Source organism: Coregonus clupeaformis, chromosome 31 (assembly GCF_020615455.1).
Source record: "Coregonus clupeaformis isolate EN_2021a chromosome 31, ASM2061545v1, whole genome shotgun sequence".
In the NCBI taxonomy this organism is placed as follows: Eukaryota; Metazoa; Chordata; class Actinopteri; order Salmoniformes; family Salmonidae; genus Coregonus; species Coregonus clupeaformis.
This window is the reverse complement of record NC_059222.1, coordinates 4,892,368-4,918,614: the sequence shown is the minus strand read 5'-3', so window position 1 is coordinate 4,918,614 and position 26,247 is coordinate 4,892,368. Positions and strand designations below refer to the sequence as shown.

Sequence of the window (26,247 nt, the reverse complement as noted above, 5' to 3'; positions counted from 1 at the left end):
CCGTCAAATCTTGGGTGAGATCCTCCTTCCCTCAGCCAGGGCATTGAAAATGAGTCGTGGATGGGTATTCCAGCATGACAATGACCCAAAACACACGGCCAAGGCAACAAAGGAGTGGCTCAAGAAGAAGCACATTAAGGTCCTGGAGTGGCCTAGCCAGTCTCCAGACCTTAATCCCATAGAAAATCTGTGGAGGGAGCTGAAGGTTCAAGTTGCCAAACGTCAGCCTCAAAACCTTAATGACTTGGAGAAGATCTGCAAAGAGGAGTGGGACAAAATCCCTCCTGAGATGTGTGCAAACCTGGTGGCCAACTACAAGAAATGTCTGACCTCTGTGATTGCCAACAAGGGTTTTGCCACCAAGTACTAAATCATGTTTTGCAGAGGGGTCAAATACTTATTTCCCTCATTAAAATGCAAATCAATTGATAACATTTTTGACATGCGTTTTTCTGGATTTTTTTGTTGTTATTCTGTCTCTCACTGTTCAAATAAACTTACCATTAAAATTATAGACTGATCATGTCTTTGTCAGTGGGCAAACGTACAAAATCAGCAGGGGATCAAATACTTTTTTCCCCTCACTGTAAAAACTTGAAAGAATCATGATCATGAAGCCTTTTGTTCACCATAAGGGGCTTATTGGAGCTGTCATTTGTGACTGAGACTTGAAAAAATTATCATCACCAGCCAATGTGATCACCCCATGCCTCGCAGCAGTCAAGCAATTGCATTCCGCCAAGAGTCGTTCACAATCTAGTCCGGAACTAGACCTCGTTTCAAAGGCAGTATCAAGAAATCTTATTTGTATGCCTAGCAATCACAAACACGTGTGTTTCAAACAATGTACATTTGTGATTGCTAGGCATACAAATACGATTATTTCTTGATGGTCTGCTCTGCACTTGTCCTCGTTCTTTTTAGAGTCAATAATAATAATAATAATACATTTAATTTGTAAAGCGCTTTTCTCACACCCAAGGTGAAAAAAATGACACAATCCAGAACATCAAACACAGACAACAATCAAAGCTATATACAGGTGTCGTCATTAGCAGAGGTCCATGAAAGCTTTTCTGAACAGCACGTTCTTGAGCTGTGCCTTAAAGGATGACAGAGACTCCACAGCCCTATTAGTGTCTGGAAGTACGTTCCACAGCCGCGGAACTGAAAGCCCTGTCACCCATAGTTTTTAGTCTGCTGCGGGGCTGCTGAAGGGAGACGGACCTGGAGGTGAAGGGTACGTGTGGGGCATGAGGGTAGAATGAGGTCAGACAGGTACTTGGGTCCAGAGTTGTGGCTAGCTTGGTACATTTGAACCAGGATTTTGTAGTCGATGTGTGCGCATATGGGGAGCACTTAATTTATCAGTTCATGTGCACACACATGGTTTCATCAGTTTCTGATGGGATAGTGCGAGATTCTGGTAATTCTATTTACCCAGAGTGAGATTAACTCATGGATACCATGTATATGTCTCAGTGTGCAGTTTGAAGGAAGTTAAAGGTAGTTTTGCGAGCCAATGCTAGCTAGCTGTACCGGTAGACTTCCAGTCATTGGCTCACAAAACTACCTCTAAACTTCCTTCATAATGGACGCAGAGACATAAAAATGGTATCCATGAGTTCATCTCACTCTGGGTAAATAGAATTACCAGAATCTCACACTATCCCTTTAAATGCCTGGATGTCATACTCATTCCGGCTTAAGTATAATTCGCTGCATGCTACTGAGGAAGATAATCGTTTTTTCAGACTGTGTGTGATTGACAACAGCTGACAATTAGCTCAGGGGATGCTACACCAAAATGAACGGAAGGATGGAAACAGCACAATTGTGCATAAGATGACGCATTCACATAATGGGTGAGCCTAGCATGTTGATATTTGTTGCTTACTGTATAAATTTTTACTAAAACAGTACGTTCTAAATCGTATGTAGTATGTTCGAACACAGTATGACGTTTTAGTAAGTAGTAGGCATGACAAGGCTAATGTCAGTCAATGTCTCCCAGTTAGCATGCTTTAAATTTCATGCCTAGGACCAAAACCAGCAGTGCTCTGGGCCTCGAGGAACAGATCTGAGCACACCTGCTATAGATAGTAGTAGGAATTGGGCTGTACCATAGATGCTGATGTTGCCATGGACCTTAGGCTTGATATCCTCCACAGCCTCCACCCTCTGACTAAAGGTCCAGCCTGTGGGCTTGAAGGCTACCAGCTGGTCGTACTGCCTCGAGAACCTACTCAGATGAGCCTGCAGGTTCTGGAAAGGAAAAAAGGACATGGGAGTTCCTTGGTTTAGTCATTGTGAGGAGTGAACAGATAGTTTGAGGCTGTTCTTTTCTGAAACGAATGAAAACCAAAGCCAAAACGGCACTACCGACATGTGACCTAGTGTTCGTCATACTCTTAGCCCCACCCTTTATATTTTGAAATGTTGTATTATATCAGGTGCAAACTTTCCACTAGTGCAGGGGTAAAGGGCTAGTCCTGTAATGCCACATGTACTCCAGAGTTTAATCCCAACCAGCGGCATACCACCCTGCATCCCACTGCTGGCTTGCCTCTGAAGCTAAACAGGGTTGGTCCTGGCCAGTCCCTGGATGGGAGACCAGATGCTGCTGGAAGTGGTGTTGGAGTGCAGGTAGGGGGCACTCTTCCCTCTGGGGAGATCCCAATGCCCCGGGGCAGTGAAGGGGACATTGCCCTGCGTAGAGTGCCGTCTTTCGGATGTGATGTTAAACTCTGTGGTCATTCAAAAATCCCATAAGAGTATTTTATTTTATTTAGCCTTTATTTAACTAGGTAAGTAGGGGTGTTTGCCCCGGTGTAATGGCTAATCTCCCAACCTGGCCCCATTCCATCATAGCCACCTAATCAGCCGGAAAGTATTCAGACCCATTTACTTTTTCCACATTTTGTTACGTTACAGCCTTATTCTAAAATGGATTAAATATATATATATATATATATATATATATATATCTCATCAATCTACACACAATACCCCATACTGACAAAGCAAAAACAGGTTTTAGAAATCTTTGCACAAAAAAAAAAAAAGATAAAAAAAAAAAGAACTATACATTTACATAAGTATTCAGACCCTTTACTCAGTACTTTGTTGAAGCACCTTTGGCAGCGATTACAGCCTCAAGTCTTCTTGGGTATGACGCTGCAAGCATGGCACACCTTTATTTGGGGATTTTCTCCCGTTCTTCTCTGCAGATCCTCTCAAGCGCTGTCAGGTTGGATGGGGAGCGTCGCTGCACAGCTATTTTCAGGTCTCTCCAGAGATATTCAAATCGGCTTGTCCCGAAGCCACTACTGCGATGTCTTGGCTGTGTGCTTAGGGTCGTTGTCCTGTTGGAAGGTGAACCTTCGCCCCCAGTCTGAGGTCCTGAGCACTCTGGAGCAGGTTTTCATCAAGGATCTCTCTGTATTTTGCTCCGTTCATCTTTCCCTCGATCCTGACTAGTCTCCCAGTGCCTGCCGCTGAAAAACATCCCCACAGCATGATGCTGCCACCACGCTTCACCGTAGGGATGTTGCCAGGTTTCCTCCAGATGTGACGCTTGGCATTCAGGCCAAATAGTTCAATCTTGGTTTTTCTTCAGACCAGAGAATCTTGTTTCTCAAGGTCTGAGAGTCCTTTAGGTGCCTTTTGGCAAACTCCAAGCGGGCTGTCATGTGCCTTTTGCTGAGGAGTGGCTTCCTTCTAGCCACTACCATAAAGGCCTGATTGGTGGAGTGCTGCAGAGATGGTTGTCCTTCTGGAAGGTTCTCCCATCTCCACAGTGGAACTCTGAGTGACCAGCGGGTTTCTTGGTCAACTCCCTGACCAAGGCCCTTCTCCCCTGATTGTTCAGTTTGGCCGGGAGGCCAGCTCTAGGAAGAGACTTGGTTGTTCCAAACTTCTTCCATTTAAGAATGATGGAGGCCACTGTGTTCTTGGGGACCTTCAATGGTACACACATTTTTTGGTAGCCTTCCCCAGAGCTGTGCCTCAACCCAATCCTGTCTTGGAGCTCTACGGTCAATTCCTTCCACCTCATGGCTTGGTTTTTGCTCTGACATGCACTGTCAATTGTGGGACCTTATCTAAACAGGTGTGTGCCTTTCCAAATCCTGTCCAATCAATTTAATTTACCCCAGGTGGACTCCAATTAAGTTGTAGAAACGTCTCAAGGTTGATCAGTGGAAACAGGATGCACCTGAGCTCAATTTTGAGTCTCATAGCAAAATGTATGAATACTTATGTAATCAGTTTTTTTTTTTTTTATACATTTGCTAACATTTCTAAAAACCTGTTTTCGCTTTGTTATTATGGGGTATTGTGTGTAGATTGATGAGGGAGAAATGTAATTGAATCCATTTTAGAATATGGCTGTAACATAACAAAATGTGCAAAAGTCAAGGGGTCTGAAAACTTTCACAATGCACTGTATATCACTCCTCACCTCTCCACTTGATAGCTCATGTGTGGCGAGTGTTCTGGCACAAAATGGTCACCGTGCATCACCCAGGTAGGTTCTACACATTGGTGGTGGATGAGGTGAGTTTCCTCCTACTATGTAAAGCGCTTTGAGTACCTCAGTTCTTCTTCTTCTTCTTCTTCTTCTTCTTCTTCTTCTTCTTCTTCTTCTTCTTCTTATAATAATAACACATGACTTTACTTACCTTGCCAATTGATCAATATCAGTGATTGGCTGAATTACATCAACTTGGTCTCCCAGGTGGTCTAAAGCTAAATAGTTTACAAGAAAACCTAAGTGCGTTTGGCATTCCAGGGTCTGGCACTATGATTGCCTACCCCCACACTAGATCAAATGCACAGAAACACCAAAAACACAATGAAAGTGTTAAAGCAGGAATCCGCAGGTCGTGGGCGACCCTATACCGCCCCATTTCTTGTGTAGTGTTTTCACTTTGAACGAAAACAAGGGGGTTGAGCCCTGAACCGCCTGGGCTGGCCTTCTGGGCAAGGTGCGTCTTTGTGCTAATCCTTCCTACTCTAATGACCCTGTTGCCCTGGAGCTGGAGAGTAAGTGAAAGTCACTTGCAAACGAACGTTACAACTGCCAGAAACAAACCGAGCAGACAAAGCCAACAAGCATAATTGTCAGTTCTTGGATCTGAATTAACTCGACCCAGAGAGAAAAATAATCGAGAGAAATATAACATTCTATATTCAGACTGTTTTGAACTCAAAGGAATCTAACGATAGCATCATGTACAGTAGCTACACTGCATAAACCCCACAAGATGCCCAATGCTTTTATTTCAACTAGCCAACATTAGCTAGCTAAAGCTAGAAATGCAGATTGTTGACATGATGGCGTGTTTAGTTTGTTGATGATAATGACAGCTAGCTAGGTGGTCGAAAGCATTTTCGGCCCAGGACCACCCCCAAAAAAGTATATAAAATTTGGTACAGTAACATCACACACACATGTATTTCTCAGGGAGAGATTGGTGGGGTTTATGCAGTGTAGCTACATGATGCTATCATTAGATTCCTTTGAGTACAAAACAGTCCGAATACAAAATATGTTAGCTAGGTATGTAGCCGTGTTAGCTTGCTTGAACATTGAACACACTAAGGTTAGCAGCTAACGTTGCTAGCAGGCTAAAAACGCAACCCAACACTTACCTAACGTTACCAATCCATGACAACTGTGGCCATTTCTTCGTCACTCTTCCACCTTTCAAAATTAATTCCAATGTTAATCCGGTTTCTGGATTGGCCATGAGCAGTCTTTTTCTAGCCTTTTTTTTCTTTTGGGGTTGAGTTGATTCAGATCCAAGAATTACATTTGTTGGCTTCGTCTTCTCGGTTTGTTTCTGGCGGCTGTAACGTTAGGTTGCAAGTGACTTTCACTTCCTCTCCAGCTCCGGGGCAGCAGGATCATTAGAGTAGGCGTGATTAGCGCAGACGCACCTTACCCAGAAGGCCGTCCAAGGCGGCTCAGGGCTCAATTCCCTTGTTTTCGTTCAAAGTAAACACTACACAAGAAGTGGGGCGTCATAGGGTCGCCCACGACCTGCAGATTTCTGCTTTAAGTCACCTAAAAGAATATAGAAGCAATTCCAATTAATTATATTTTACAACTTGTAAAGCAGCAAATTAATTTTGAATGATTTTGAATGTGTCAATCTAAAGCAGTAAAACATGAAATGATTTTTCAATATCAACATCCTCTGCCTCATGTCATTTCTCATTATTGTATACTCATGAAAATATGGAGGAATCTCAAAATAAAATAAACATTTTCAAAAGCTTCTCAAATTCTATTTTGGGTGGCATTTTTAGATGGGAATGATGGATTTAGATGGATTTTTTTTTTACTTTGTCCAGGGTATTTCAATTATATGCTCTTATGCAGTACAGGGATTTTTATTTATAGCGGTTTAGTTTTGAATGAGCACTTATGCGGAAAGTGTTTGGTAATGGATCTGGCTTGTGTTATGCTCGCTTCGAGTATCATCTGGGGTATTGAGGACGGCAGCTGAAATGTTTTAGTCTTTGTGAATTAGATGCTGTGCTTGCAGTTGGTCACTGTAATTAGCATCTTATTATTCTAACTTCCGCCCTTTGCATACACACCGTACGCTGAACTTGATAAGGTTGTTTGCAGAGTGACTGCTACAATGAAGAATAAGAGTAATAATTTCTCTATTTTTCTGAATGTAAAAAACTATACGCAAAGCTTGCCTTGTGTAGCGAGTTTTCTATTTATTTAGTTTTTAACTGTATCATGTTATTTTGCTATATGGACACCACAAAAGTGGTTGTTGTTTAAGGTAGACTCAGCAATATACACAGCAGGGTGATTACCTGATTACGAACAACAACAACATAATTAAAATCTGTCAAGACTTCCACTATTGTCTTTTTTTTTTTTTTTACAATGTATGCCCTCCCTTGAAACATGCCAACATTGGGAAGAGACAATTGTGGCAGTTTGAATTTTGTTGCATTTCTGTGAGGATGATGCTGCCCTGCTTTGTAGGAGAATTGTATCTTGCTGAGTCTACCTTTAAGCACTTTTGACATATAGGAACTGTAAAAACCACTACAGGACCCACTTTGAAGTTGAGATGCATCATGGGTAGCACGTGGACCTGGGCAGCCTTCCAGTCAGTGGTGATAAGCTGGCGGATGCGCTCTGACTCCAGACAGCACATGTTGTTGAACTTGTCCCGGGACAGGCAAACTTTGGAGCCCAGTACCTCTGCCAGAGCTATGGACAGGACAGAGTAAGACAGTTAAACAGGGCTAAGCCAGAGTCATATATACAAAGAGTATAGCCAATTTTTATTCACCGATTCATGATGGGTATTGTTGGATTCTACTTCTAGTAGTTCAGTTGGCTACCCAAGATTAAAATCTTGAAAGTGGCTTGTTAAATGGTCAATGGCCACACTGTCCCTTAAGCTCTACACAAAGCATCTTTGTCAAACATCCAATGCAAGTCAATTTTAGCATTGTTCGCAGTTCATGTCCAAATCATCCCAAAGTGTCTCAAATTGATTGTGTAGCTCAGTGGTCACCAACCGGTCGATCGCAATTCAGAAGCCCTGCACACCGGGTAGGCAAAGTGTTCCAATTTTGGACCAATTAATGTGTATTGTTGTTTATTTTGTTGTAGGTGGTACAGTATCTGATTCCACGAACATGCACTTCCAACCCCTAGCTCTGCACAAGGTGAAGGTAAATTGGCCAAAATATTTACAAGCTGACGGCTAAAATAGCTCAATTTACAGTAAGCATGGTATAAACATGAATTGGGTAGTGTTTGTATGGTTTGTGTTATGGGGTTACAGGTGGTCAGAGGTAGCCTAAGGACCAAAGAGTACCTTCCAGACTATGTAATCAATTTAATCCACCCCTCTCTTTTTACCTTTTCTTTTTGTAAAACTCAGATTATCTGGAGTCATTCCACAGTGCCCTGCTGAAAAACCCAAAATCCAGGAGCAAATATTCTGGACCAAACAGTTGGTGGTTAAGACTTTCTGCAGAGTCTTTTCCAGCTGGCCGTTCACCGCAGACAGGTCAAGCCCATCGCCATAAGATCAAAGAGTCTCAGCTTCCCCAGCCCACCATTGCCAGTATACCGAAGCCGGATTAAAGACTGTGGCTGCGTTTACACAGCCAGCCCAATTCTAATATTTTTTTAACTTATTGGTATTTTGACAAATCAGATCAGTTCTGAAAAAGATCTGATATACCAATTAGTGGAAGAAATATCAGAATTGGGATGCCTGTGTAAACGCAGCTAATTATTAGAATCAGGTGTGCTAGATTAGGGTTGGAGTGAAAACCTACATGACGGTAGCTCTCCAGGAACAGGGCTTGATGTAGAACCCCCATAAAATAAATATGGATATTTTCTATCAATCTTCGAAATTTGTCTTCCCTTATGGCTTCACAGAATATATTTATATAAGCTGTACAGGGCTCTGTAGCATCAAACAGATGCTAGACATTCAGATATCCAAATACATTTAACTCAGCAAAAAAAGAAACGTCCTCTCACTGTCAACTGCGTTTATTTTCAGAAAACTTAACATGTGTAAATATTTGTATGAACATAAGATTCAACAACTGAGACATAAACTGAACAAGTTCCACAGACATGTGACTAACAGAAATGGAACAATGTGTCCCTGAACAAAGGGGGGTTCAAAATCAAAAGTAACTGTCAGTATCTGGTGTGGCCACCTGCTGCATTAAGTACTACAGTGCATCTCCTCCTCATGGACTGCACCAGATTTGCCAGTTATTGCTGTGAGATGTTACCCCACTCTTCCACCAAGGCACCTGCAAGTTCCTGGACATTTCTGGGGGGAATGGCCCTAGCCCTCACCCTCCGATCCAACAGGTCTCAGACGTGTTCAATGGGATTGAGATCTGGGCTCGTTGCTGGCCACAGATTTTCTATGGGATTAAGGTCTGGAGACTGGCTAGGCCACTCCAGGACCTTAATGTGCTTCTTCTTGAGCCACTCCTTTGTTGCCTTGGCCGTGTGTTTTGGGTCATTGTCATGCTGGAATACCCATCCACGACCCATTTTCAATGCCCTGGCTGAGGGAAGGCGGTTCTCACCCAAGATTTGACGGCACATGGCCCCGTCCATCGTCCCTTTGATGCGGTGAAGTTGTCCTGTCCCCTTAGCAGAAAAACACCCCCAAAGCATAATGTTTCCACCTCCATGTTTGACGGTGGGGATGGTGTTCTTGGGGTCATAGGCAGCATTCCTCCTCCTCCAAACACGGCGAGTTGAGTTGATGCCAAAGAGCTCCATTTTGGTCTCATCTGACCACAACACTTTCACCCAGTTCTCCTCTGAATCATTCAGATGTTCATTGGCAAACTTCAGACGGGCATGTATATGTGCTTTCTTGAGCAGGGGGACCTTGCGGGCGCTGCAGGATTTCAGTCCTTCACGGCGTAGTGTGTTACCAATTGTTTTCTTGGTGACTATGGTCCCAGCTGCCTTGAGATCATTGACAAGATCCTCCCGTGTAGTTCTGGGCTGATTCCTCACCGTTCTCATGATCATTGCAACTCCACGAGGTGAGATCTTGCATCGAGCCCCAGGCCGAGGGAGATTGACAGTTCTTTTGTGTTTCTTCCATTTGCGAATAATCGCACCAACTGTTGTCACCTTTTCACCAAGCTGCTTGGCGATGGTCTTGTAGCCCATTCCAGCCTTGTGTAGGTCTACAATCTTGTCCCTGACATCCTTGGAGAGCTCTTTAGTCTTGGCCATGGTGGAGAGTTTGGAATCTGATTGATTGATTGCCTCTGTGGACAGGTGTCATTTATACAGGTAACAAGCTGAGATTAGGAGCACTCCCTTTAAGAGGACCTCTGCATGATAAAGCACCTGCTGGTATCCCATATCCCTAAAGAAGGCCTGGAAACACCTGCTTTTTGTGGAACTCTTTTTGATATAGTTGACACACTTGATCACATCCTGGAGAGTGGCGTGGAGCTCAGGCACCATGTCCTTCGCTGTCAATGCCTCCCTGTGTAGGAAGCAGTGGTTCCACGTTGCACTCGGTGCTCTCTCCAGGACCCGCTTTACTACCCCGGAGTGCTTTCCCATCATGGCAGCTGCCCCATCAGTGGTCACACCTACACACCCATCCCAGGCCAGTCCCACGGAGCCCAGGTACATATCCATTGTGTTAAAGACAGGCTCTGCAGTGTTGGTGGTGGGCAAATCAGCACTAAAAAAAGAACTGCTCCGCGAAGTTATTATCCCAGATGTGTCTGACATAGACCATTAGAATTGCATGGTTAGCCACATCTGTGGATTCATCAAGCTGCAGTGCGTAATGGCCATTTGCACTGATGCGCTCTGATGTCTGGTGCGTTATGTCCTCAGACATGTCCTGGATTCTCCTCCTCATGGTGTCATTGGATAGGGGTATGGTTTTAAGTTTGTTGGCGGCTGACTCTCCCAAGATTTCAGTGCACATATCAATCGCAGCAGGGAGTATGAGATTCTCTGCGCTGGTGTGGGCTTTTTTGCACTTAGCAAAGCGCTGGGCCACAAGGTATGATTCGCGAAGTGCCTTTTCTTGTACCGTGCATACCTCGTTCAATGAATCTTGTGAGGCCTCCAGATATTGTAGGGCGAGAACGTTATTGTATTGGTCAGTGTGTGAGTGCAGCGCGAAAACCCTCAGAGTCCGAATGTAGCTAGCCATTTCACCACTGCGGACGCACTGCACGTGTAAAGTCAGCAACAATAAGCGGTGCAGCGGTTACCTTTCAAAATACGTTTTATTTGTATTATTATTTTTGCACAAGTCCCGCGACCCCTTAAAATCCTCCCGGTCGCGACCCCCCAGTTGAGAATCACTGGCATAGAGCCTTCGCGAAATGCCACAAAGCAGGACTAGATCTATTTTAATATCAGGAATATTTCACTTTCTCTGATCATAGGAACAACATCAATTTGTGCATGTAGCAGATGCAGATGCGGTGCGACTTGAGTTTCGCCATCAGGTGAAAGACTGTGTCCCCTCTTTCTGGTCAGTCTCACCGGAGGAATGGAAGGAGAGAGCAGGGACCGTGAGAGGCTGACTCTCTGCTGCTCTCTCCCTCCCTCCGCTGAGACTGGGAACTCGGAAAAAACAACTGCGATTTCGGAAATCTCTGACTTCCGAGCGTTCAAAACAACTGGGAAGACTGGGAAAAATAGTTTTGAACTGTCATCCAACTCTGAATTCCAAGTCGGAAACTTTTTTTTTCTTGAGTTCCCAATTGTTTTGAAAGCACCATAACCATCAGATGCATCTCTACCATCAGTCCAGTAAAGTGAAAAAGCAAATTATTTGCAATTTATGCTCAGCTGTGCCTCGCAAGTGCTACACCAACTGATGTATTTTGTTAACAAACTTGGGTTTTGAAATATAATATGGTCTGAGAATAACAATATTGGCAGGCTAAACATATAGCCAATATGCTGTGATAATGTATTAGGCCTACTGCACAAACCTCATTCCTACAGAACGGTTTTTATTAGGTTAATAAAAAAATAAAACATGTTTTTTTAAAAATCTGAGCGGTAGATACCGGCTTCCTTTTTTACTGCGAAAGTAATCTTGACTCAGAAAAGGTTGGTGACGACTGGTGTAGCTCAATAAAGTTATTTTAAGGTGATCAAACACTCAAATCAGCACTCACCCAGGAAGACTTTCTCTTTGCCCACTGAATAGGAGCCACACACCACCAGAGTGCGAGGGTTGAGGGTCACACATTTGAAGGCTGTGTTGGCCGCAAAGTTTATGACCTCCTGCTGCGTGGGGAAGGTGTATTCAGGACTGCAGTAGCTAGAAATGGTTAGAGATAGAGGTGTTTAACAGCAGTGGTTAAATTGAGCCATAACCCTAGCCATAACCCTAACTTCATGTCCACACCCCAGCTCAACACCCTGGCTCAACCCTAACTCAAACCCTAACCCTAGTTTCATGTTCACACCCCGGCTCAACCCTAACCGTAACCCTAGCTTCATGACCACAACCCGACTCAACCCTGACCCTAGCCATAACCCTAACAGTGCCTTTATGTCAACACCCCGGCTCAACCATAACCCTAACTTAAACCCTAAACCTAGTTTCATGTCCACACCACGGCTCTACCCTTAGCCTAACCCTAGCTTTAAAAAACTAACGTGGTGTCCAGGTAGAGTGTCTGGACTCGGCAGCTCAGCAGCTCGTGGTAGGCCTCCATAGAAGGGTCAGCTCTGAAGTCTCCCGTGTGAAGCACAGTCTGGCCATCGGGCAGGAACAGCAACAGCATGGCAGCTCCTGGACAGCTATGGGCAGAGAGGAGAGGACCAGGTCACATATCACAACTCAAGACCATTTCTGAATACAAAATTGAACCCTACCCCCTAAGAAGACCAGTAGATCTGAAAGGAATGGATAGGTTCTGTATGGTAATTGTTTCACTGTGCTCTCTGATATGCTGGGTGGAATTCTCACCATATGACATATTTTTCATACTACTATAGGGAAGAAGAGTCAAGATGGGTCAACAATTCGTACTCTATTTAAAGCCCTTTGATTTCTTCAGATACTTACTGGTTGGCCTCAAGCAGTGTGACCTTGAACCCATCCACAGTGACCTGGGTGTTCATGGGCAGGATGTGGACGTACTGCTCAGCCACCCTCAGCTTACTCTTCACCAGGTTACCTGTGATCTGGGGAGACGCACAGCTGTGAGCTGTCAATAAATGGGCTGCAGTGCCGGAGTCTGACTACATATACGGTGCCTTCAGAATGTATTCATACCCCTTGACTTATTCCACATTTTATTGTGTTACAGCCTGAATTTAAAATGGATTAAATTGAGATTTTTTTTGTCACTGGCCTACACACAATACCTCACAATGTCAAGGTGGAATTATGTTTTCCACAAATGAAAAGCTGAAATGTATTGAGTCAATAAGTATTCAACCACTTTGTTATGGCAAGCCTAAACAAATTCAGGAGTAATAACTTGCTTAACAAGTCACACAAGTTACATGGAATCACTCTGTGTGCAATAATAGTGTTTATGATGATATCTGAATGACTACCTCATCTTTGTACCCCACACATACAATTATCTTTAAGGTTCCTCAGTCGATCAGTGAATTTTAAACACAGATTCAACCACAAAGACCAGGGAGGTTTTCCAATGCTTCGCAAAGAAGAGCACCTGTTGGTAGATGGGTAAAAAAAGCAGACATTGAATATCCCTTTGAGCATGGTGATATTATTAATTACACTTTGGATAGTGTATCAATACACCCAGTCACTACAAATATACAGGCGTCCTTCCTAACTCCGTTTCCAGAGAGGAAGGAAACCACTCAGGGATTTCACCATGAGGCCAATGGTGACTTTAAAACAGTTACAGAGTTTAATGGCTGTGATAGGTGAAAACTGAGGATGTTCAACAACATTGTAGTTACTCCACAATACTAACTTAATTGACAGAGTGAAAAGAAGGAAGCCTGTACAGAATAAATATATTCCAAAACATGCATTCTGTTTGCAACAAGGCACTAAAGTAATACTGCAAATAAATGTGGCAAAGTAATTAATTTTTTGTCCTGAATACAAAGTGTTATGTTTGGGGCAAATCCAATACAACACATTACTGAGTCCCACTCTCCATATTATTTTCAAGCATAGCGGTGGCTGCATCATGTTATGGGTATGTTTGTAATCGTTAAAGACTGGGGAGTTTTTCAGGATAAACAAGAAATGGAATGGAGCTAAGCACAGGCAAAATCCTAGAGGAATACCTGATTCAGTCTGCTTTCCACCAGACACTGGGAGATGAATTCACCTTTCAGCAGGACAATAACCTAAAACACATGGCCAAATCTACACTGGAGTTGCTTACCAAGAAGACAGTGAATGTTCATGAGTGGTCGAGTTACAGTTTTGACTTAAATCTGCTGGAAAATCTATAGCAAGACCTGAAATGGTTGTCTAGCAATGATCAACAAAAAAAAATATTGACTCAGGGGTGTGAATACTTATGTAAATGAGATATTTCTGTATTTCATTTTCAATAAATTAGCAAAAAAATTCTACAAATATGTTTTCACTTTGTCATTATGGGGTAATGTGTGTAGATGGGTGATTTTTTTATTATTTTTTTAATACATTTTGAATTCAGGCTATAACAACAAAATGTGGAATAAGTCAAGGAGTATAAATACGTTCTGAAGGCACTGTAGCTCCTGGCCACAGGGGTTCGAGCACCATCTCTGCCACTTTCCCATTTGTTCCGCACTACATTCTGAGCTGCTCATATTAGCAAGGACACCACAATCCGGACTAGCACCATGCCCAATCTACTATCATTTCAGATCTGAGAGAACCACATAGGCGAAATCAATATGGCAGAAGCTCCTCCTAAGCACATTGGAAGGCTAGGTGGAGTTACACCTATCCGGTTCCTTCATATCTGCCAGAACAGAAGGGTTAAGTGTTAAATTATGTTTTTAGCTGGATTAGTGCAAGCATGGGCACACTTCTAGGAGAAAGTAGATAATCTGACCGTAGACAGGGAGGCAATTTAAAAGTGATTTCTAATTCACCCCTGGAGCTTGGCTGAACACAGGCAAACAGCAACTTGGACTCACAACCAAAACCTATTTGATTAGGTATTCTGAATGAAGAAAGCTGACGGTATGTATTAATATATATTTTTCTATAGTAAGAAAATAAGCAAAACAGAACCACCTTGGCTTGTGAAGCCCCTACCATTACATAGACACAGGTTGATCTTTGAATGCAACAGATCCTGACTGTTCATCAAGTAATTAAATTGAATACAAGCAATTGACATTATTCTGCCTCAATATCTCCCACAGTAAAATGCACAGCAACTCACTGCCTTCCTGAAGACAAATAATATCTACGAAATGCTCCAATCTGGATTTCGACACCATCATTGTACTGAGACTGCACTTGTGAAGGCGGTGAACAACCTTTTAATGGCTTTGGACCGTGGCATTGCGTCTGTCCTCGTGCCTTGGCGATACTCTGGACTCTGATCCAACATATATTTATAACAAATATTTAAAGAGCAGCTTTTTTCCATCTTCGTAACATTGTAAAAATCAGATAACATTTGGTCCAAACGCGATGTGGAAAAGCGAATCCATGCTCTTGTCACTTCAAGATTAGACTACTGAAGTGCTCTACTCTCCAGCTTCCTGGATACAGCACTAAATAAACTTCAACTAGTGAAGAATACGGCTGCTAGAATCTTGACTAGAACCAAAAAGTTTATATTACTCCAGTGCTAGCCTCAATAGGGTTGTTCTGCTGTCTGTAAAGAAATGGGTGGGCTGTAGGTTAAATTGTTGCTATGATTGGATAGTGTGCAGCAAATCTCAGTTTTGGAAGGTACTGACTATGACAAAAATTATCCTTCTTACACTTTTTAGTACATTTTGGGACTACAATAGATGTTTTTGACTACTATCGATGTCACATAGGCAGTTTTCAACAAGTTGTTTTTTTGGTTCAGCTCCTCTTTAAAAGTACAACTTTGAAATCAGCCCTTGCCTCAACAGGAAGCCTACTGGTGTACGCTATCCAATGATAGCAGCAGCCCATCCATTTCTTTATAGACTACCCTATCAAGTCATTAGCATGCAGCCCCTGGTGATGTGTTTGATTGACATGAGACAACGAACGAGACATAGCTAGCCTACAATACATTGTCGCCAATGTTCGGTTGAAAGAACAAGACGTGTTCTTTATAAACGGCTTGTTTTTTCCCAACTCAAACATCCTGACATTCATGAGGTAACGTTAGCATCCGAAACACAACTATCATTCCTTTAGCCAAAGTACAGTGGCTGTTTGGGCTATTTCAACTACGGTGAGAGAAGAGGAACACACAACGGTAGGCTATAGCGAACTTAACTCACCCACATCAAACCCACTGATCAAACCACACCCCCAAGACCAGTGGTGTATAGTACGTAAGTAAAAATACTTTAAAGTACTACTTAAGTAGTTTTTTGGGGTATCTGTACTTTACTATTTATATTTTTGACAACTTTTACTTTTACTATACTACATTCCTAAAGAAAATGATGTACTTTTTACTCCATACATTTTCCCTGACACCCTAAAGTACTCATTACATTTCGAATGCTTAGCAGGATAGGAAAATTGTCAAATTCACGCTCTTATCAAGAGAACATCCCTGGTCATCCCTACTGCCTCTGATCTGGCGGACTCATTAAACACAAACGCTTCATTTGTAAAGATGTCTGAGTGTTGGAGTGTGCCCCCGGCTATCTGTAATTTAAAAAAACTAGTAAATGGTGCCGTCTGGTTTGCTTAATATAAGGAATTTGATATGATTTCTATTTTTACTTTTGATACTTAAGTATATTCTAGCAATTACATTTACTTAAGTATATTTAAAACCCACATACTTTTAGACTTTTACTCAAGTAGTATTGTACTGGATGACTTTCACTTTTACTTGAGTCATTTTCTATTAAGGTATCTTTACTTTTACTCAAGTATGACAATTGGGTACTTTTTCCACCACTGCCCAAGACCCAAATCGCATTTTACTTAATGAGGTCAAAAACCAAGGCGAAATCAGTGAGTTCAGCTGCCCTTTAAAGGGGCAATCTGCAGTTCCTACATCAACTTTTGGACTTATACATTTATGACCCATTGATTATTGACGAATATAACTTATAAATGCCTCATGAGCTTAGTTCAACTGTTGTACCCCATCAGAACCCAAAATATAAGCTTGTTTTATTCCAATGTTTGTAAACAAAGTAAATGAAACAAATACTATATAGCCTCAAAACATGGTTAAAACTATAATTTTGGTATCATGGATGGTCAGTCCTTGCATCCAAAGCTCTGTCTATGAATTTGAGAGTGGTTAAGTTAAGACTGAAGACTTCTCTCTTCATTCAGTCCTATGATTGAGTCTGGCCCAGGGGTGGGAAGGTGAACGGCAAGGTAATGGAGTGACAAGCCACCCTTGCAGTCTCTGCTTGGCCCCAACTCTCTATTGGGATTTCTGCCGCAATCAAAATTATAAAATACATTTGATTGATTGACAGCATGCATTGGCCCACTTGCATCTGTTTTAGTTGGGAAGTGCCCTTACTCTGTTACAGTAGATAGGGAATGTAGAGCTCTTCTTCAGGCCTCCATAGTGGTCTGAATGGAAGTGTGTGAGGAAGTAACTGGTGATGCCCTCTACCAGCCCATACTGAAAAGCATCCACAGCAATCTTAGTGCCTGTGCAAAAAGAGAGAAAAAAGAGAAGGACGCTAGTCACTTCCAGTCATACTTGAGAAAAACATGTTGCAGAATGAAATTAGTACTAAATGTGTAGATTTCCACTAGGTGATTTAGCTCACCTGGAGCTGACTGGTATTTGCACTTTTTTATTTTGCCCTAAACCCAGGTAGGCCTAAGCCTTTTACACTGTAGCATAGGGTTAGCCGGGACATCCTGATATTGATAGCAGTCGGAGACTAAGGTATAATACAATAAGATGTACTGCAGTCGGAGACTAAGGTATAATACAATAAGATGTACTACAGTCGGAGACTAAGGTATAATACAATAAAGATGTACTACAGTCGGAGACTAAGGTATAATACAATAAGATGTACTTTCTCCTACATTTTTCATGGAAGGCGCTAGGGGTGGCTATCTTCAAAAAGTCCCCCGTAAGTCGGTTTAATAATACTTTCCTGTGGATAGCCTACGTCAGTCTCCGACTGCACATTGTTAGCAGTATGTTAAGCTATCTCAGGAGGTTGTTCCTGCTACCAATTAGCCATCCACAGGGCACACTGCATGCTACTTACACTCGTCACCGACCAACTCACCTGGAATCTTTTTATAAAACGGGCATCGCTTGGGCTCCCCTTGCTCTCCATCAGTTCTCCCCCTGTTCCACCTCTTCCTACCTCCCTCACTCGGAGTCTGTGTAGTCCCACCATCTGATCTCACTCCAACTTTAGGGGTCTCCGTGGCATTTGCACCTCTGCCTTTCCTCTGACATCTTCCATGGTCCCCTTTGCCTCCCTTGCGCTCTCCGAGTACAGGATCCTGCTGGAGACTCACCCCAGGTAAAACATTCCCATTCCCAGCCTCCTGCTCCTTCTCTTTGTCCTTCAGGGGCTTGAGCCCAAAAAACACCCCAATGTCTGTCTGTTTGAGCCTAGAGGCTGCACCCTTGCCCTTGCCCTTCCTAGGTGCCATGGTTGCCTGAGATTGTTGGGTGGGGGAAGCTTCGGAAGATGGAGGCACTTGAGGTAATGACATGTTCAACGCTGTGTTTGTGTGAGTGGGGCACTGATCCAAGCTTTTGGAATGGAGGCTGCTATTGATGTTTGGGCTGAACAGGCGCTCCCGTAAGCTTTCGAATACTATACTTTCTGGAGACTGGAGTGGAGGCCTAGCACTGAACGCATTATAGTTATCCTCTGTATGCTCTTCTCTTGAGGAGCTAGGTAGATGATTGCTAGGCACTAATGAGCTAATTGACACCACTTGGGTGTCGTTGAATACTGGAGAACCTACAACTTCATTTGTTTCAGAATGAGCCACAAGGTTGGAAAATAACTCATCGTCACTTGAGACTCCATCACTGAACAACAACATTGAGTCATTATTGTCCCCATCTTCCAACATATTGCTTGGAAATAGTGCTTTTCTTGGTTGTGTTCCATTAACTTCTATATCTGGGGGGAACTCAGAGATGGGGGAATAGGAGATCTCATCATCACTAAAAGCAGAGGGCTCTGCTTTGACAAAACCACCCTCAAGGCTTTCACACCCACTATTGTCCTTATGAGGGGTTGATACTTTTGTTTTATACTCTTGAAAGGTAGACTTCAAGCCTTTGGTAGAAGGTGACCAGCCTTTTTTTTTTCGGATTACCTCTGGAGCAGGAGACTGGAGCAGCAGAAGGGCATTTGGCTTTGTGGAGGATGTAGCTCCACTGTGTCTGTTAATGGGAGAAGAACTCTGGCTGTCCTGTGAGCTCTCCAAGCTTAATTTGGCCCCGTCATTGGTCACCGTCTCCAAGCAAAGACCGAAGAAGACCGCGCCATTGGTTGCTCGGCTGTGGGCAAGCAGGGAGTGGCTGTATTTCTGGTAGTGGCTCAGAATGGTGGAGTAGCACTGGATACCATTGGGACATTCTGCACACATGACATAAGACACAAAGACAGAGCAGGATTAGGGGTTACAAGGGATATGAGATTATGGTTAAGAATAGCATTTGCATGTAATATGCTAAAAGGGACATTCCTCATGAAACTGGAAAAAAAAAAGGACATTACTTTATGGATGTTTCTGAAATTCAATACATTAATTGTTGAGAAATAATTTATTGAAGTTGGAATTGTTGGGTTCTAACTTGAAATATACTTACTCCTGTCACTATATTAGAAATGTTTTGTTATGATCGAATTTGTAAGCAAGTTTCTACGTGATCTAAATAACTCAACTCGCTAGTTTGCCTGTCTGTAAAGAGAAGAGACAGGCTGTACGTTGATCCTGCTGCTCTGATTGGATAGTGAAGCTGTATTTTTCCGTCCACTCGCTTCATAATTTCACCAGATCACTTTTCCCTGCATGTTTTTGGTTTGATCATTTAGATTACTGCTGCCTGCTACTATGATAAATCACATGGGAAAGACGTTTGCTATTAAGATATCAATGTGCATAATGTCTAAAAAGTGGGGAAAGAAAAAATAAATAAAATGAAACGCTGATGTGTAATCTGACAGCAAATTTGGCTGCCTGCTGCAAATTGAGGACACAGACACACACACACACACACACCCCTACCCCTATGTGTGCTGCTCCTAATCTGCAGCTTTTTTGCAGTGAGAACGTGCAGGGAGGTATTTTGCCAAAATCTATTTAGGCATATTAAAACACTTCCGTTTCTTCCGATCACGAGTATCATCCGATCCGACTATCAATTTACAGATATGATTATGGCCATGTCGGCACACCCCTAGTGTCCACACCCACTCTGCCCCAAGCAGGTGAAAACGTGCTTTGGTAATATAACTTCACTACCTTAAGTTATAAAATACATTTTACCAAGACAAATATGATTATTCATGTTCTGAATCATTCAGTGGGGTCTTTCTCTAAAATTGTATTAACAGTATATCCAAAATGTCAGATTCCGTAACCTAATACATCCGATAATAAGCACCAACAGAGCGATGCAACTTTCTCGCTGCAAATTCTGAGGAATTTACATGTTGTGGTGGTCGTCTTCAAAGTTGTTAACGCGGGTTGCAAAAAAGCAATATTTGCATGACGAGCTGAATTAGGCTTTGAAAATAAAAAAAACTTGTGGTACGGTCAGTGCGCCGTTGACATTTCACAGAGATATGCTTGTTTTTGTGAGAAATCTTCGAAAAAATAACAGGAATTTCGCATTAATATGAAAAGTGTATACTAAAATATGAAAATACTACATGTCATGTCTCAAAATCGATATCTATTTTACCTATATTGTTTTATGTCCTGCGGATTCGAGAAGAAAGATGACAAGTTCAATGGGAAAGTGAGCCTGTCAGGGAGCCTTTGTTCCCGCACAACATCCAGCATAGCTGACACGATGCTGTGCAATTTTTTACCACAAACTCTATTAACTTTTGAACGGATTAGGATAGAGACATGAGGTTTGGAACATTGGTTCTCTTAGAAGACTATCTATAACATTGTTCAAAATACAAGTTTTTTTCTAATTTTATTTTATTGAATATTAAAACATACAATCTACCTGCAGTGAAGCCGCTCAACATTTACATTACATTCAGTCATCTAGCAGACCCCCATGCAGAGCGATCTACAGGTGCAACCAGGGTCAAGTGCCCCGCCCAAGGGGACGTAGACAGATCTCCCACCAAGTCAAATTGTAGACCCGACCTATCGGCCACCAGCACCAGGTTCCCAACCGCCAGGCCACCAACCATCCAAGATACCCCCCTCAACCATCCAACCATTGTTTGTTTATTTTGACTTTATTTTTGACCGTCATTCTATTCCTCGCCTAGCAACTCCACTCCCACTTGTCTCCAGTTCCACATCCCAACCCTCTGTTTCCCTCAGCCCATCCCACCTATCTCTGCTGGCCACCCTCTTCGGATTTCTACGCGCCATATATATCTTTCAACTATGCTGTGATGTTTAACATAAAATTTGAATCTATCTAATTGAATAAAATCCACAGATTGTGAGTTGAAGATAAATAATTTTACTAAGAGTATTAGTATATTAGTAATTGACTGACCAGGTCTCTCTAGATCTCCCAACAATGCTATTTCTAGGGTCAATTTTTTATTAATATTATGCTTTTTCAGCCATTCCTAAACCTGAGACCATTCAAATGTACAATATAATTTAAAAACAAAATACGGTTTAAGTCTTTTATCAGCCAGCACATTTGAGTTCAACCATAATATTTGTTATATCTTTTCTGGGGGATGAAATTGAAATTGTAACCAGTTCTGCAATGCTTTTTTGAAAAATATATACTTTGAAGAAGGTTTCATTTTCAATTAATCAAAAATGAGACATGGCAATCTGCACAGTCAAAAATGACATTTTAAAAACAATGGATGAGCTTTTCTTAGTAATCTACTTGAGAACCATTTTTGGTTCAAGTAAAACTTTTGTATAAGTGAAGCTTTTAGAGATAGATTATTAAATATAAAAGCACTAAACCTCAACCCACCCAGTTCATATTCATTATATAGATAGGCACGCTTTATCTTGTCTGGTTTAGCATCCCAGATAAAGCAAAATATTTTTTGCTCATATGATTTGAAAAACTAATCATCAGGAGTAGGCAGCGCCATAAGTAAGTGAGTAAACTGAGATATGACTAAGGAGTTAATCAGTGTACGTTTTCAAAGATAGACAGGTATTTACCTCTCCATGGTTGCAGGATCTTGTCTATTTTTAATAGTTTTCTATTTGAATTAATTGTGGAGAGCTCATTTATATATTTTGTGATATGAATACCAAGTTGAGGAGAGACTGACTGCATCACTTCTTCTTTTTATAAGAAACATTAATGTGCTGAAAATTCCAAATTGTTTGCATAGTCAACTTACACACAGCTCTGACACACACACTTACCCCACCAGACATGCCACCAGGGGTCTTTTCACAGTCCCCAAATCCAGAACAAATTCAAGAAAGCGTACAGTATTATATAGATCCATTATTGCATGGAACTCCGTTCCATCTCATATTGCTCAAATAAACAGCAAACCTGGTTTCAAAAAACAGATAAAGCAACACCTCACGGCACGACGCCTCTCCCCTATTTGACCTAGATAGTTTGTGTGTATGTATTGATATGTAGGCTACGTGTGCCTTTAATAAAAAAATGTATGTAGTTCTGTCCTTGAACTGTTCTTGTCTATTAATGTTCTGTATTATGTCATGTTTCATGTTTTGTGTGGACCCCAGGAAGAGTAGCTGCTGCTTTTGCAACAGCTAATGGGGATCCTAATAAAATACAAAATGTCAAGCATGTCTGCTTCACCATCAGCCCATTTTATAGGTAAACTGCAGGGTAATATAATAGTTGTGTTTTTTTAAAAGGTCCAATATGTAATATGGTACACTTATCATAATTCGATTTTAGTCCAGAGAGGCCAGAAAATATCTAGATCTTCAATGAGACATTGCAGGGATCTAGCTCGTGGACTTAATATACAACTTGAGTCATCGTCATACATGGACACCTTTGTTTTTAAGCCTTGGATTGGTAATCCTCTAATGTTGTAATAGATAGCATTTCGATGGCCATAACGAATAGATATGGTGACAGCGAACACCCTTGTTTAACTTATCAGTTCAAAACTTTACCCACTGAATCAAGAGACTCCAGGCATTTATGGTATATACACTACCAGTCAAAAGTTCGGACACACCTACTCATTCAAGGGTTTTTCTTTATTTTTTATAAATGTTTACATTTTAATAATATTGAAGACTTCAAAACTATTGGCATTCTCTCAACCAGCTTCATGAGGTAGTCATCTGGAATGCATTTAAATTAACAGGTGTGCCTTCTTAAAAGTTAATTTGTGGAATTCCTTTCCTTCTTAATGCATTTGAGCCAATCAGTTGTATTGTGACAAGGTAGGGGTGGTATACAGAAGATATCCCTATTTGGTAAAAGATCAAGTCCATATTATGGCAAGAACAGCTCAAATAAGCAAAGAGAAACGACAGTCCATCATTACTTTAAGACAGGAAGGGCAGTCAATACGGAAAATGTCAAGAACTTTGAAAGTTTCTTCAAGTGCAGTTGCAAAAACCATCAAGTGCTATGATGAAATTGGCTCTCATGAGGACCGCCACAGGAATGGAAGACCCAGAGTTACCTCTGCTGCAGAGGATAAGTTCATTAGAGTTACCAGCCTCAGAAATTAGCCCAAAAAAATGCTTCACAGAGTTCAAGTAACAGACACATCTGTAGCTCAGTTGGTAGAGCATGGCGTTTGCAACGCCAGGGTTGTGGGTTCGATTCCCACGGGGGGCCAGTATGAAAAATAAATAAATAATAAAATAAAATAATGTATGCACTAACTGTAAGTCGCTCTCGATAAGAGCGTCTGCTAAATGACATTAAAAAAAACTTTTAAAAAACATAAACTGTTCAGAGGAGTCTGTGTGAATCAAGCCTTCATGGTCGAATTGCTGCAAAGAAACCACTACTAAAGGACCCCAATAAGAAGAGACTTGCTTGGGCCAAGAAACACGAGCAATGGACATTAGACCGGTTGAAATTTGTCCTTTGGTCTGGAGTCCAAATTGGAGATTTTTGGTTCAAACTGCTGTGTCTTTGTGAGACGCGGTGTGGGTGAACGGATGATCTCCGCATGTGTAATTCTCACCGTAAAGCATGGAGGAGGAGGTGTGATGGTGCTTTGCTGGTGACACTGTCTGTGGTTTATTTAGAATTCAAGGCACACTTAACCAGCATGGCTACCACAGCATTCTGCAGCGATACGCCATCCCATCTGGTTTGCGCTTAGGGGGTCTATCATTTGTTTTTCAACAGGACAATGACCCAACACACCTCCATGCTGTGTAAGGGCTATTTGACCAAGAAGGAGAGTGATGGAGTGCTGCATCAGATGACCTGGCCTCCACAATTCCCCGACCTCAACCCAATTGAGATGGTTTGGGATGAGTCGGAGAGCAGAGAGAAGGAAAAGCAGTCAACAAGTGCTCAGCATATTTGGGAACCCCTTCAAGACTGTTGGAAATTCATTACAGGCGAAGCTGGTTGAGAGAATGCCAAGAGTGTGCAAAGCTGTCATAAAGGCAAAGGGTGGCTATTTGAAGAATCTCAAATATAAAATATATTTTGATTTGTTTAACACTTTTTTGGTTACTACATGATGCCATATGTGTTATTTCATAAATTTTGATATCTTCACTATTATTCTACAATGTAGAAAATAGTAAAAAATAAAGACAAACCCTTGAATGAGTAGGTGTGTCCAAACTTTTGACTGGTACTGTATATATTTATTTATTTTATTTATTTACCATATTAAATGATCATTGTAATTGCGCACACATTGATGTCAGACATGCACCTACCCCAATGCTCTGTTGCTGATGACTGGGATGAATGCAGGAGCAGATTTCAGGAGCAGGACAAGACGCCCTCTTTTTGACTGATGACTGATATAAGGGCATGTATGTGATAGGCCTATCTGGCTTATATGATTATGATGGTCATAATGCTTCATGACTGTCATAAAGTTATTTAAAATATAACTAAAAAATACATGACTAAAGAATTCATCACAACAAAGGATTTAAGAAACAAACTTTCAAACGAAAGGAAACATCTTGGCAGGGAAAAAACGAATTTGAATAAACGTGGTGTTTGACACTCTTATGTAGGTATTATAAAATAACGCAATATACAGTGCATTCGGAAAGTATTCAGACCCCTTGACTTTTCCACATTGTTACGTTACAGCCTTATTCTGAAATTGATTAAATTGTTCCTCATCAATCTACACACAATAGCCCATAATGACAAATAAAAAACAGGTTTTTAGAAATGTTTGCAAATGTATTAAAAATAAAAAAACAAATATTACATTTACATTAGTATTCAGACCCTTTACTCAGTACTTTGTTCAAGCACCTTTGGCAGCAATTACAGCCTCAAGTCTTGGGTATGACGCTACAAGCGTGGCACACCTGTATTTGGGGAGTTTCTCCCATTCTTCTCTGCAGATCCTCTCAAACGCTGTCAGGTTGGATGGGAGCGTCGCTGCACAGCTATTTTCAGGTCTCTACAGAGATGTTAGATCGGGTTGAAGTCCAGGCTCTGGCTGGGCCACTCAAGGACATTGAGACTTGTCCCGAAGCCACTCCTGCGTTGTCTTGGCTGTGTGCTTAGGGTCGGTGTCCTGTTGGAAGGTGAACCTTCACCCCAGTCTGAGGTCCTGAGTGCTCTGGAGCAGGTTTTCATCTCTCTGTACTTTGCTCTGTTCATCTTTGCCTTGATCCTGACTAGTCTCCCAGTCCCTGCCACTGAAAAACATCCCCACAGCGTGATGCTGCCACCACCTTGTTTCACCGTAGGGATGGTGCCAGGTTTCCTCCAGACGTGACGCTTGGCATTGAGGCCAAAGAGTTTGATCTTGGTTTCATCAGACCAGAGAATTTGGTCAGAGTCTTTAGGTGCCTTTTGGCAAATTCCAAGTGGGCTGTCATGTGCCTTTTGCTGAGGAGTGGCTTCCGTCTGGCCACTCTACCATAAAGGCCTGAATGGTGGAGTGCTGCAGAGATGGTTGTCCTTCTGGAAGGTTCTCCCATCTACACAGAGGAACTCTAAAACTCTGTCAGAGTGACAATCGGGTTCTTGGTCACCTCCCTGACCAAGGCCCTTCTCCCCCGATTGTTCAGTTTGCTCTAGGAAGAGTCTCGGGTGGTTCCAAACTTCTTCCATTTAAGAATGATGGAGGCCACTGTGTTCTTGGGGACCTTCAATGCTGCAGAAATGTTGTAGTACCCTTCCTCAGATCTGTGCCGCGACACTATCCTGTCCCGGAGCTCTACGGACCATTCCTTCGACCTCATGGCTTGGTTTTTGCTCTGACATGCACTGTCAACTGTGGGACCTTATATAAACAGGTGT

At 42.1% G+C, this 26,247-nt stretch overlaps 1 protein-coding gene across 1 annotated transcript in view; it reads right to left on the bottom strand.

The window, feature by feature from the left end:
- dclre1a (DNA cross-link repair 1A (PSO2 homolog, S. cerevisiae)) overlaps positions 1 to 26,247 on the bottom strand; it is a 36,952-nt gene that overhangs the window by 5,091 nt on the left and 5,614 nt on the right. Inside the window, exons 2-8 of the mRNA XM_041858281.2 lie at positions 17,915 to 19,234; positions 17,182 to 17,315; positions 12,606 to 12,724; positions 12,194 to 12,337; positions 11,707 to 11,852; positions 7,092 to 7,246; positions 2,124 to 2,265 (exon numbers count right to left, since the gene is read on the bottom strand). Of these exons, the coding sequence (XP_041714215.1) occupies positions 2,124 to 2,265; positions 7,092 to 7,246; positions 11,707 to 11,852; positions 12,194 to 12,337; positions 12,606 to 12,724; positions 17,182 to 17,315; positions 17,915 to 19,234 (2,160 nt within the window). The remainder of the gene's footprint in view (positions 1 to 2,123; positions 2,266 to 7,091; positions 7,247 to 11,706; positions 11,853 to 12,193; positions 12,338 to 12,605; positions 12,725 to 17,181; positions 17,316 to 17,914; positions 19,235 to 26,247) is intronic.